The 13,178-nt window shown below is 50.4% G+C and overlaps 1 protein-coding gene across 2 annotated transcripts in view; it reads left to right on the top strand.

Annotated features, from left to right (window-relative positions):
• The first annotated feature begins 8,772 nt into the window (after positions 1-8,772).
• Positions 8,773-13,178, top strand: part of GATA4 (GATA binding protein 4) — a 52,473-nt gene continuing 48,067 nt past the window's right edge. For both annotated transcript variants that reach the window (XM_077152973.1, XM_077152974.1), the window contains exon 1: positions 8,773-9,507. In XM_077152973.1, coding sequence (XP_077009088.1) covers positions 8,892-9,507 — 616 coding nt within the window. In that variant the 5' untranslated portion in view covers positions 8,773-8,891. The remainder of the gene's footprint in view (positions 9,508-13,178) is intronic.

Genomic DNA, 13,178 nt, shown 5'->3' on the forward strand with positions numbered 1-13,178 from the left:
TCCCTCCCCTGTGCCTCTTAGATTATGGGACACGAGATATTTCATTTTCAATTTATTTTATTTTTTAAGTGCCAGACATGCTCATTAAAAAAAAACTGAGAAAGTTTTAAAAAATAAAATGTCTTTTAAAAAAGTAATTTATGGTAGAAACCCGAGATTTCCAAAATAGAGAAGGGGAAAAAACGAAAACTCTGGGATCTAGATTTGAGACCTGCTGAGGTCACCAACTTTGCCACCTTGGACAATTGCCTTTACTGCCTCTGGGTCTCTGTGTTTCCGTTTGTAAGATGAGGATAGTGACACCTCTCTCCCTTTCTCGCGTGGGGATGTGGTCGTTTCCTAAAGAAATATAGAATTTAAGAATGCACTGTAATCTATATGAGTATAAAATATGAAGCGTGTGCCACAAACTCCCGGAGCACAGACCAGAAGCACCACCAAACATTTAAGGAGGGCAGTGGGGGTGAAAGCATGGCTTCCCTTTGCAACATCTAATAGCACTTTTAAAGCAAAACAGAAATAAAAAGTATTGTTCTCTTGTCGCGTTTTCCGGCGGGAGGCTGAAGGCTAGCACTCGCTGATGCAGAGTGCGACTCCCTGGGAGGTGGGAGAGGGGGGCTTCATTGTCCACCCGTCCCCCCTCCCTCGAAGAATGTCCTGAGTCCGAGGCACGCAGTTCGGGAAGAGAGGGAAGGTCTGGGTCGTCTTGCAGCTTAATTCCTTCTCCATTTTCCCATGATCCGGCCGGGTTCCGCACCTTGGTTAGCAGCGTTACGCCCTCCAGGTGTTGTGCAGGGGACAGGGCGGGCCACCCCGGTGAGGACAGAGTGTCCAGGGAGGACAGGTGACATTTGTGCCCTCGGAGCCCAGGCTGGGCAAGGGAATTCCGAGGGCGTGTGGGGTCAGACCCGGCGTTCGTTCAGCGCGGGTCGCTCCTGGAGCCCTTGCACACAAGTTCACAGAAGCGCGTCTACGTCACGGAGGAATTCGCTATCCAGGTCGAGGAGTGATTTCTCTCGCGCTTATTTTTCTGAGGGTTTCTTTCCGCTGCTAACATTTTGGCGGCCAGGGATCTTCGTAGGTACGGTTGTTTTCTGCGTGCGCGGGAACTTGCACTCTGCTTAAAGCAAGCTCGCCGCGTACCAGGAAATCGCCGGAACCACGAGCCGGGGAGACGCTTGCTGGTCTCATTGTTAATTCCAGCATCTGCCACTTATTTAATTATTTCTCTATCTATCTATTTATGGAAAAGGAGTTCAGATTCCTCTGTACATCGTGTTCAGCCATCCAATGTGTCTCTACTACAGTATGGACTGGCCCAAATCCCAGGGGGGCTTCGTGGGTTAAAAACAAGGAAACCCAATTTATTCATACGTCCAGGGGGTAGTTTGCAAAGGAGAACAATGCATCTGAATTATTCTTACTGACACTAAAATCTGAAGACTTGACACTTGATTAGACTCAAGTCCTTAATAGAAATCATGTCCGCAGACATTCACAGCGTCAGTTCTTCCCGTAGACTCTGGGAAAGCAAGGCAGAAGGAAAACGTGAAAGGGGGTTGGGCCACGCTCCCAAGCCAGTCCGAGGACATCCTCCTCAAAAATAGCCAACAGTCCTAACCTCTGAGCACCCAGCCCCCTTCCCAGAGGCCTCCTGAGCTAGCGAGAAGTCTGGGAACCTAGCGGCAGCCGATAATCCTCCTCCAGCCCGCCAGCGAGGCCTTGAAATGCTCCCCTCTCCTGGCAACGCGCGGCGGCCCCGGCGGCTCCCTTCTAGCCCAAGGAAGGGAGGGAGCCAGCAAAGGCGGGAGGCAAGGAAGGGTGAGAGCAAGGGGAAAGGAATACCCGAAAAGCAGACCTCCTGCTTCCGCACCCCCTGGCCCGTCCTTAAGCCGAGCCCTTTGGGGAGAAAGTTGGGGTGCTAGGGCCAGAAAGATAAGCTTTAGGAAACAGGCACAAATTTCTGTCCCAGGGGCTTTCTTAGAGGCAACGAGTCTCTCCCTCGGCCACGGACTCGTAGGTTTAGTCTTCTTGGAGAGCGTCAGTGCTAGGTGTGGGTAGAAGAGCTTGCTCGGGGGGCCTGGCAAAGAGCAGAAGCCCAGTGAATCCGGGTTTCCTCCCGTGCAGAGTTCATGGAAAGAGTAGGCTCTTCCACCAGGGCTCTCACTACAACCATGCAGAGCAGGGCTTGTTTTTGCTCCCAGTCCCCCCTCACCGATAGCACTGTACAGAGGAGGAAACCGAAGTTCAGGGAGGCTTGGGGGACTCGCTGCAGGGCACTCAACGATGCGAACTGCCCAGCACAACGCTTTTAGCAGTGCAGCCCAGCTCCCCCACCCCCCATACTACTGGGAGAAGCCACGTGGGAGTAGCCTGTGTCCTTGACTCCTGTGAGGACACTAGGATGGCCGCTCCGCCAGACAACAATCCCCAAGTGAAAATGCATTGTCAAATCCCCCAGACTCCGTCCTTTTCTCCTCCTGAGGGTCGTTTGCGAAAATCCCTGCGGAGAAAAGGACGGGGCACCTTCACGCTCGCCCAAGCCCAGATTTTCATTTCTCAAAAAAAAGGGGGGGGGGCGGGGCTCGTAGGATCCCGAGGCAGGCCTTTGGCTTCAAGTCTCTTTCACCCGAAGAGTTCCGCCTCCATTGCTGGTCCCGACGGGGATGAGGGCCGGTTTCAAACAGAGTAGGGGTCGTGCTCTTCTCCCCTGCTGTCGGAAGGTGCGCAGGACCGAGTGTGCTTACCAAATCGCTTTTCCCCACATCTGGCCTCCGAGATCCCCAGAATCCCTTCCCTCTTAAATTTCCCGGGCCTCGGATCTGGGGATTCTGCAGAGGCGCTGACAACGTGTTGGTGGAAGCTGGAGAAGGAACCTGAAGCATGCCATCTCCAGCTGCCGGGGCTAAGGGACCTAGGCCGGCAGCGTCCTGGGGGCAGCATCCGTATGTCTAGCTCTGCTGGCAGAGTGTCGAGCTTTTCCGCCCCTGGGCGCTCCACGCGGCCTTCGTAGGGGCGCCTCTGGATCTCCGCACCTCTAGTGAAGAGAAGAGAATTCCCCCATGCAGCAGCTTTCAGTCCTTCCTCCGGGATTTTCCTGAGAATCCCCAGGAGTTGGCCGGGATCCTATCAGGGGGTTTCCTTCCAATCAGCCTCCGCGTCCCAGCCTCGTCTTCGGTGCCCCGGGTTGCCGGCGCGCGCGCTGGGTATCCACCACCGCTTTCCATGCGGAAGAGAGTGTCGTCCCTAACCTCCGCTTCGGAGACATACACGTTTCGTCCTGGGTGGTATCTCGGCCCCCTCCCTGACCCCTCTAAACCCTGCGGGAGGAAGCTGAGCTCCGAGAGAGAAATGAGGCCTCTAAAAAAAAAGTTTAACCGAAAGCCATCGGTGAGAGCCACCGGCCGGCAGACTGTTATCAGGAGCTGAAGTCTGCGGTAATCGATGGGTTATTTTTACGCGGTAATAGGGCCCTGTGATTGCTCTATTAACCTTTAGACCTGTCTGAGGGACTCTCCGGCTCGCAGCCCAACTGCTCAGGGGCCTCTAGGCACTGACGCCAACTTCAAATTCAGACTTAACACCCTCCCCACTCCTCCACGGGGAGGGGGCTGTAGCATCTGCAAGAGCCATATCCTTGGGGAAGCCCCCTGGACCGCTAAGCGCCCCCAGTCCCCGCCACATCCCTTGGATTATGCAATGGTGGTCGCAGACTGGCCAGTGAAAATAGGGAAAAACCAAAAGGGAGGAGACTGCAGGAGGAGGGAAACGTTGCGGGGAAGGGTGCGAGTTTTGCATAAATACATAAAATTGAGTGAGGGCTGCAGCCTAGGTTCTCGGCGCCCGGCGGTCTCCCCCGGGTGCTGAAAAGTTCAGAGGGAGGCATTAGTCCCTATTTTGTGATTTTATGGGGCCAGACCCGAATACGATGTGTCCTCTACCTCGCGGAAATCCAAGGCTGGGAAGATTCTGACTACTCCCTCTCGAAAATCCCCAGGCAGCGGGGTAGCCAGTGTGACCCAGTGCCCCACACACGGTTGGGAGATCGCGCCTGAGAAGTCACCTTCCCCTCCATCAGCCCCACCCCTCACCCCCAGCGTCCAGGGCCGCGACCGGACGGGGACCGCCAGGAGGTGGGGGTGGGGTGGTATCATTAATAAAGCTGACTTGAGGGCAAACTGCAAACCGAATAGCCCTCAGGGCTGTGAGCGAAGCCCAGCTTCCTTGCGGTAGCCTCTTTGCGTTTTCCGAGGAGATCCTGCGCCTGGACTTTGCCTGCTGGGGGAGTTTTTTGAACAACCCCGCAGCCGGGCGTAGGGCCACGGTGCAAACGCCGCTGCGCACCCCCGCCTACTGCCCTCGCACGTGACTTGCGCAGACCAGTCAGCGCCGGGCGAGGAGAGCCGAGGGGCGTAGGGAGCTGCTCCGGGAGCCGGGGGGACTCGGCGGCGGCTGGCACCGTGGCCGCAAGAGGTTCCACCGCTGCAGCTCGGGTGCCTGACGCGGTCCGCACTCCGGGGACGCCCAGGAAAGCGCGCGCCGAGCTCTCCCGTCGCGCCTGGGTGCGCAGAACTTCCAGGAAACTCGAGTCCGCGCCAGGTACGGCTCTTTCTCTTCCTTTTCCTTTTCTCCGGTTGTAGAAACTCGGAGCAATTTCGCGCTCATTTGCCTGGGAGTAGAGAGGTAGCAGATGAAAAGGAGGCATCTGTCACTCCCGCCCTTAAAATTAGCAAAGCCTGTTCTACTTTTGGCTTTGGCTCATCAACTACTTTAAATTAAACTAAGATTTGGGAAGAAAACGCGGAGAAGGTTACGTGTGGTTAAATTATTTTTGTGCGAACTTGAACTCTTTGAATCCCGGCGTCCCTGTGCGCAGATTATCTGGCCGCTTGTTTGCGCCTCGCTGTCGGGAACGCGGGGTGGGGGTGGCGACATGAAATCGCGCTGACCGACTGACCTCGGGACAGGCCGCATTTCAGCCCTTACACGGAGGGGCGCACACTGATGGGTGCGTCCACCGGCGACTCCGGGGACACCGAGCGGTGGCAAGAGGCAGAGCAGCCGGGCCACCGGCTCCCCGGAGGCGCTCTGAGTTTGAGGACGGCTGCTAGGCGGCGGACTTTTTCTGCCCTTTCTAACCAGCCTCTTCACCTTCCTGAGCATAGTCCCGGGAATTAAAACCTCTCACAAAGTTAACCCCACCCCACCCCCAAACTGCTTGCTGAAATTTGGCCCCTGGCCGGAATGGGGGCGGGGAACAGTGACGTCCCTGGGCCGGCCGCGGTGAGCTGCCCGCATTGAAGATATGTGGCTTGGCTTTGGGCCGGGGTGCGAGTGTCACTCTGGGGAGAGAGGGATATCTGGTTAATGAACCTCAACGAGGTGTGAGAGAGCGAGGATCCTTTCGGTTTGGGAAAGAGGGTGGCGAGGTACCTACTACAGGTCACAATCCCGGAGCAGCTGTATCTGCGCCGGCCTGGGCGGCCGGGGGAAGCGCCTCGGGGAAGCATTTCCTGTGCTTCTCGGAAGCAGGATCATCAGCCTAGAGCACTTAACGGGGCGATGCCTCACACTCTTTTGGGGCTGCGCATCCCCGGCTGTTGCTAGTTTATTGACGGCTAAGCTTGTGCGTTGGTGTGGTTGGTTCTGCTATAGAGCGAGAAACAAGCTGAGAGGAGACGAGCCAAAAGAGCAAGAATAAATGGATGCTGATAAATGGATGCGAACATTTAACATCGACTAACATTATAAAGGAAGAAAGCATTTGCTGTATGCCTGAGAAATTGGGGCGACTTGGGTTGAGTGATCAAGAAGAGGGAACACCGTGGCACCGGCCTGGGCCTCTTCTGTCAGTCTCAGCTTGGCTGCCTCTGCGGATGCCTGGACCTAGGTCCGATTGCAAAAACTGCTAAGAGTCGTCTTAAGGGAATCATACTTGTTTTTCCAGAAGGGTATAGAAGGGTATTTTCTCCACCTTGTAGTGTTCCAGTAATCCAACTCCGAAGTAATGTAACAGCCATTTTAAAAGGCTAGAAATGTAATAAAGACAAGTGTTAGATTTATAACATTTTTAGCGTTTACATTTTAAAGCTGGCAAGTTAGTACTTGTATGTATACTAGAAGTTAAATTACGGAATTATAGCTCTCCTTCCTTTACTCCAGTTATATGAGAAAAGAAAACTTGGGACATTATATATTCAAACTGCGTGGAGTATTACAGAGAATACAATTAAATAAATCAACTGCTTGATTTAAAAATTAAATACTGGATATTTTATTAAGGTAAGCACAAATATTTACTTATTAGAGCCTAGAGTTTCCTAGGAGGTATAACTTTTTGCCCTCAGTTTCAAAAGGTAAAGTTGGTGACTCAAATCCAATTTTGGTGTTCACCTTCTAACCAAACTTCTTGGTGGAAAGAAATGTCTACTGAACCAGTAACTTCTTTTATTTGTGTGTGTGTGTGTGCATTAAAAAAAAAAACCTAATTTTAGAGTTTTAGATTTACAGAAAAATTGCACATAAAGTACAGAGTTCCCATTCCCCACAAAGTTTCCTCTATTATTAATGTCTTCGGTTAGTTTGTTGCATTTGTTACAACTGATGAACCACTATTAATACATTATTAGTAACCAAAGTCCATAGTTTACATTAGGGTTCACTCTTTGTATATGCAGTTCTATGGTTTTTGAAATTGTATATTTTTGAAAGCAAATAATTATTGAGTTACATGTTACAATATAATGTAGTGTTATTAATCCCATAATAATAATTACTAGTGATATTGTAAAAATGGTGAAAAGCATTACATAATGTGTTAGAGATTCTTTTTCCAAAAATTCTACAGTAATAAATATTATCACTCATTATAGCTGAAATTCATCTGAGGCACTTTGTTTTGGTACATTAGAAATCTGTTTATGATAATAGCCAACAGTTATATTGAACTTCCTTTGTGCCAGACCCTGTTATAAGTATTTTACATATTAATTTATAATCCTCACTCATAATCCTCATAATGACTCTATAAGATAGGTAACTTTAATTAGTAACTGAGAAACAGAAAGGATAAGTGATTTGTCTAAGGTCATTCATTCAGTAAATGGCAGAGCCCAGATTTGGTATATAGTTCAGTTTCTCTCTTTGCAATTCTACTATTGCAATGAAAAAGAAGCCACTGTTAGGACAAACTGTCTCTACTTGAGGACAACAGCAAATGTGGGGGTGTTGTGGACATGCTCAAATGCTTGGAGCTCTGCAGATCCTGTTTCCCACACTCCCTCTTCATTGTACTTTGACCTTAAAGAAGTCTGAAAAATTTCCAATGTCTCATTTCCCTCTTTGGTAAAATGAAAGGAGACACCTTTATTTAACGAAAATAGGAAGAAAAGTGTCTGGATTAGAGCAGGTACTCTTATTTTATTGGAGAAATTTCCTGGCAAAATAGAACACAGGATGCTAGCAAGCATATAATCAAGTCCTACAAACTATTCTTTCCCCAAGCAGTCTGGATTTTTTTATTAGCCCCTTAAACTGTGTTGACTGGACCAATGCTTATATGTGAAAAAACACTTTAATCCATTTGAACTATCCAGTGAGTAGTTCTGCAAAGCGACCTTGTACATTACTCTCACTTTTTGGTCTCAATATCCAATCTACAACATCTCTAAAATGTAGCTATTGGCAAGAAATATGTAGTTTGTCCAATCTGGGTAAGGGAAGTAACAATCCTCACGAGATTGAGCAGGCATTGTTGCTCATTTATAAACATTTAGATTATCTACCCTTTAGTAAAGAAAAAAGTTTACAAACCACATTTCCTAGGTTGCTGTTTTTTATAGTTTGTTGTTATCCTCACCGGCACTCTAAAGTTCTTTCATGGGCGGAGATACTTGGGGAAAAGGTGGAGGAACAAAGGATCTGGGGAGATTTCTTGGGTCTCGGGCACTCTGTTGGAAACAATTGAACTTAAAAATACTGTGACAAAAATATGCTTGAAGAAGGTGGTAAGACTAAAGCCCTTCCTGATAAGCATACAAAAACAATTGACCTCTATTATAAAATAAAAAAAGTTAAAAAAAATAATTGACCTAAATCACAACCAATAACTCCCGTGCCCAAGAACGGGGGAACCCTAGACCGCCCCCCCCCCCAGGCACCCCTCCCTGCGGCTTTCCTGGGGCAGGACACCACGTCCTGGGGAAAACAAAGACCTAGCCCGGGTACACCTCGCCGGCTCCAAAACTGGGCGCTGGGTGGGAGAATTTCGTTTGCTGCGCAGGAGAGATAACCAAGGATGGGAAAAAAGAAAGGGGGGGGGGTATGAAAGCTCCGGAGTGAACTCTTTCTCTCTCTGTCGTTCCTCCTTTAGGGCTGTGGCAACAACTCGGAGGGACGGAGCGGACTGACTCGGAGCCAGTTTGCGGAGCAGAGCGGCCGTGGGTTCGCCGCAGGAGGTGCGCGGCGACGCGGCGCGGGAAGGAGGTCTTGTGGCGTGACGAGCGGGTGACCTGAAGGCCAGTGGCGCCCACCCCGCGCGCAGGTCCTGCGGCGGCTGGTACGCGCCGGGACGCGTGGCCCCTTTCTGCCGCCCGCAGGCTCTTTGGACCACCAGCGCCGAGGGATTCGTGCTCCTCCGCCACTGCTGCCCGGGAACAACCAAAAATTTCAACTTGGGATTTTCCTGAGTGAACAAGATCTTAGAACCCTTTGTTCGAGACTGGATTTTATCCTGTGTTGTGTGCTACGTATATATTTTTGAGGAACTTTTTTTTAATCTTCATCGTCTCGACAGCCCCTCGCCTGTACGTTGTTGTCGTTAGTTTCTCTCTCCGCATTGATCCTTGACCCGGGAAGAGGGAGAAGGCAGAAGCGGAGGACTCGCAAGGGCGATGTACCAGAGCCTGGCCATGGCCGCCAACCACGGCCCCCCGCCCGGGGCCTATGAGACGGGCGGTCCCGGCGCCTTCATGCACAGCGCGGGTGCCGCGTCCTCTCCCGTCTACGTGCCCACGCCGCGGGTGCCCTCCTCCGTGCTGGGTCTGTCCTACCTCCCGGGAGGAGGCGGTGGCGCTGCATCCGGAGCCGCCTCGGGAGGTAGCTCGAGTGCGGCTCCTGCGGGCGCTGGTCCCGGGACCCAGCAGGGCAGTCCCGGCTGGAGCCAAGCTGGAGCCGAGGGAGCCGCCTACACCCCGCCGCCAGTGTCGCCGCGCTTCTCCTTTCCGGGGACTACCGGGTCCCTGGCAGCTGCCGCCGCCGCCGCCGCGGCCCGCGAAGCAGCAGCCTACAGCGGGGGCGGCGGGGCAGCCGGCGCGGGCTTGGCCGGCCGCGAGCAGTACGGGCGCGCCGGCTTCGCGGGCTCCTACTCCAGCCCCTACCCGGCCTACATGGCTGATGTAGGTGCGTCCTGGGCCGCTGCCGCCGCAGCCTCGGCTGGCCCCTTTGACAGCCCGGTTCTGCACAGTCTGCCCGGCCGGGCCAACCCGGCTGCCCGACATCCCAATCTCGGTGAGTACTGAGGCCGGGCTCGCTGGCCTGGCGAGCGTTTGAGGGTCGGAGCAGAGGGGTCTCCCCTCCTGTTTGGGATGGGGCTTAAATTTTTCACAAGTGTGCTGGGGGAGGATGCTTGATGCCGTCGAGTTTCCAGGGAAGGCAAACTGGGAGAAAGAAGCTGGTGGTTGCCGCGATGGTCAGAGCCGCGAGGATCCTGTGTTTTGGGGATGGGGTAAGCCTGTGGGTTCCAAAGAGACAAGGAGTGAGGGGCTCGGCTGGTGTCAGTGGAGCGCCAAATGTTGGGTCCTTCTGGGCCTGACATGTTCTGGGGTTGCGGCTGGTCTGTGACTCTCCACGCCGCCGCCGAGGTTCGCAGAAAGAGCCGTGAGGAGCAGCTCCGCGCGCACTTAGTGACACCGGCCATGGCAATTGCTGAATTTCAGTCTTCTTTCTTGCTGGTCTTCCCTCGGCGGCCAACTGATTAAATTGGCTTGGGCAGGGGATCTTCTGTACCATTTGTCGGCCCAATTGGGAGATCCCTCCGGGCTGCAGATGATTTGCCTGCCAGAGACTTCACACGGGGAAAAAGGAGGGAGGAACGAATGGAGCCCACCGGGGAGATAGGTTGAACTGCGGCTGGCGCCCTGTGGGTGCCTCGGTCTGAGCGCGCGTCCTCGCATGATGCTGCCCGGCCAGCGGCAGAGCAGGGGTCACGGCAGACGCGCCCAGGTGCGCATCAAAAGCATACGGACGGTCACTGTACAGTCACTGTCGGGGTACACGGGAGACCCGGGGCGTCTTCTTTTAATTGCCCAAGTGAAAATGGAGATTTAACCTCCACCTGTTGATCCTCTTGTCCTGAGCTCGTCAGGGATCAGAAATAACCATGGTTTGTCTAATATTTCCAAAGAATGTCAGACCTGGAAAGGACCATAAATATGCCTATCTCTCAATTTATAGGTGAGTAACCGAACTTGTTCATAATCTGAGAGCAGACCTTAATTTGGGCTGAGATAGAAAGGGGAGTGGTAATCTCTAGTTCAAAATGAAAATGGCGATTTGTCTTCGGGAATTTCAGGAAGGGAGGGGAAAATCGGGTTTGGATTGAGTTGTCTTTTCCGGGGTGTGGGGAAGCCCAGACTTGAGAAACAAAGTTAACATTTATTGACTACCTACTAAGTGCTAAACCCTTTTGCATTTGTTCTTACTTTGAAGAGTAAAGCCTGTCCCTCCCAGGTCCAGTCTCAGGCTGGCTTGGAGAAGGGCGCTGGCTTTGAAGAGCTTTTAAATTATCCCGTCCCAGGATAGGTAGGGAGGGTCTCCAGGGGGCTCCAGCCAAATACACATCCCAGGTAAACTGATTAACCATGGAAGTGGCGCCGGAGTTTCCTCGGTTGCTCCTAGTATCCCCCTCCCCCTCATGGGGGAGACAGACTTCACCCCTAGGGGAGGAGGGGCAGCCCCTCTCAGCTCTACTGAGTACCTTTGTGAGATAGCGGGCAAGGCCGCATCTCCATACAATGGCGGCTCTAGATGGGAGTGTTGGGGGCGGGGGACTTTGGCCCTGCATTCTTAGAAATTTCTCTGGAGTGCTTCTAATTTTAAATGGGGTGAAATGGTCCCCACGGTTCCACTTCTTTTAACGGAGGGGAGGGGGTTGCTTTGAGATCCCTATAATCCAGTAGTGGGAATTTGGTTAAGGAGAAGAAAGGTCGCGATGAGAAGTTGAAGGATCCTCTCTGGTCCACAGGCTCTACTGTGGTACTGTAAAACAAGCCCAATACCCTGGGTGCTCGCAGTGTGTGTATTTTTAAATGAGACCCATACCATGCATGGTATGCTGAAGTAATGTTTCCCACATGCAGCGTCACCAAATGGCGAGCTGACTTTCAGGGTGCTCCTTCCTCGCCAAGTGTGGCCTGTCTTCCCTGTGGTTTGCCTATCAATATGAATTCATGAGAAGTCCCACCCGAAGAGACCACTTTGGTCTGGCTTAGCAGTTGGTTTTTCTCTGCTGCACATAGCCAAGTGTTTCAAAGGGTAAAGTCTTGAAAATGCCATGTTAGCTTTGCTAGAGAACACAAAGCATGTTGAATTTGTTGGTATTCGAATCTTCAGCATGTTCTGCATTTGGCACTTACATAAAAGCTAATTAAGGGGGTGCAAGGGTAGTTCAGTGGTAGAATTCTCACCTGCCGTCTGGGAGACCCAGGTTTCATTCCCAGTCCATGCACTTACCCAAAAAATAAACAAGCAGGACAAACAAACAAGCAAACAAAAATTCAACAAATGGTGCTGTAATAACAGGATACTCACATGGAAAAATACTGAAATGAGACCCTGCCATACAGCATACAAAAAAAGAAAAAAACAATAACAAAAAAATACCTAATTAAGTGAAAGTATAGATAAATGTGCTTTTTTTATATGTTCTTCTGATCATGAGAGCCCTCCAATCATAAGGAGTTGGTACTCTGATCATCAAGATGTTAGTGCTTGCTTTCCTAACACTGGCATGTTAGCAGACTCTCATTGAGTGATTGATGGATGATAAGTGATAACTAATTCATCATGTTTATTGCATGCTCACTATATGTAAGTAACCACTGAGTCTTAAGATGCCAATATAGTGTGGTGGTACAAGCACGGGTTTTGGAATCAGCAAACCAAGATTTAATTCCAGGCACCCTGTAATGATCTTGAGAAAGTTAATTAACTTCTCTCCATCTTACCTTTTTCTCTACACAACGGAATAATCATAATTACTTTTAGTGTTATCTTAGAGAAATAAAAAAGTTAATGTTTGTGAAGTATATGACTTGGGCCCCTTAGGAATGATGACGATTTTATTAAGCAGTTGCTTGGAAGGCACTCACTATCATGTAGGGTGACCAATTTTTGATTTGCAGGGACTGAGGTTTCTCAGAATGTGGGATTTTAAGTGCTAAAACCGGTCACATTAAATTGACATGAAGTGGGCCACGGTGGCTCAGCAGGCAGAGTTCTTGCCTGCCATGTCGGAGACCAGGGTTCGATTTCCAGTGCCTGCCCATGCAAAAAAAAAAAAAAAAAAGTAAATTGACATGAAAGTGAACAGGACAGATGATCTAACAGTGTGGCATGGTTATTAACTGATAGCAAAACCTAAGGAAAGCAAAGAAAATAATCACTAGAAGGCTAGGAATCTGGAAATCCAAGGTGGTGAAATTGACATTTGGTCTTGATGGATGAATAGGAGTTTTCCAGAAAAAGAACATGCAATTAAAAAAAAGAAGAAAAGATATCCCCTCATATACCTGCATACGACATAGTACCTTGATATAAATACAACACAGATTGGCTTTTGTTTAAATAGTGTACCTATCACTATAGCTAAAACCGCATAGATTATTTCACCCTTAAACTTGGAAACTATTTTTGCTTTCAGTGAGAAGGATTAAGAGAGCATTTTTATTTTTCTATGAAGTATGAACCACTTCAGTAAGAAAAATCATTAATATCCTGCCGGGGTTTGTATGTTGGTCACCAGAATAAGGCAAAAATCAAAGTAATAAAATCAAACAGGGGTATCTGTAAGACCTGTACTTAAGGTGGAAAAAATTCTTCTGCCTTGACTGCAATGTGTGTAGAATTTATTTGATTCCAAGTTCAGTATAAGCTAAGGCCCTGCAACAACAGTTGTGATT

The sequence above is a fragment of the Tamandua tetradactyla genome, chromosome 3 (assembly GCF_023851605.1).
Source record: "Tamandua tetradactyla isolate mTamTet1 chromosome 3, mTamTet1.pri, whole genome shotgun sequence".
NCBI lineage: Eukaryota > Metazoa > Chordata > Mammalia > Pilosa > Myrmecophagidae > Tamandua > Tamandua tetradactyla.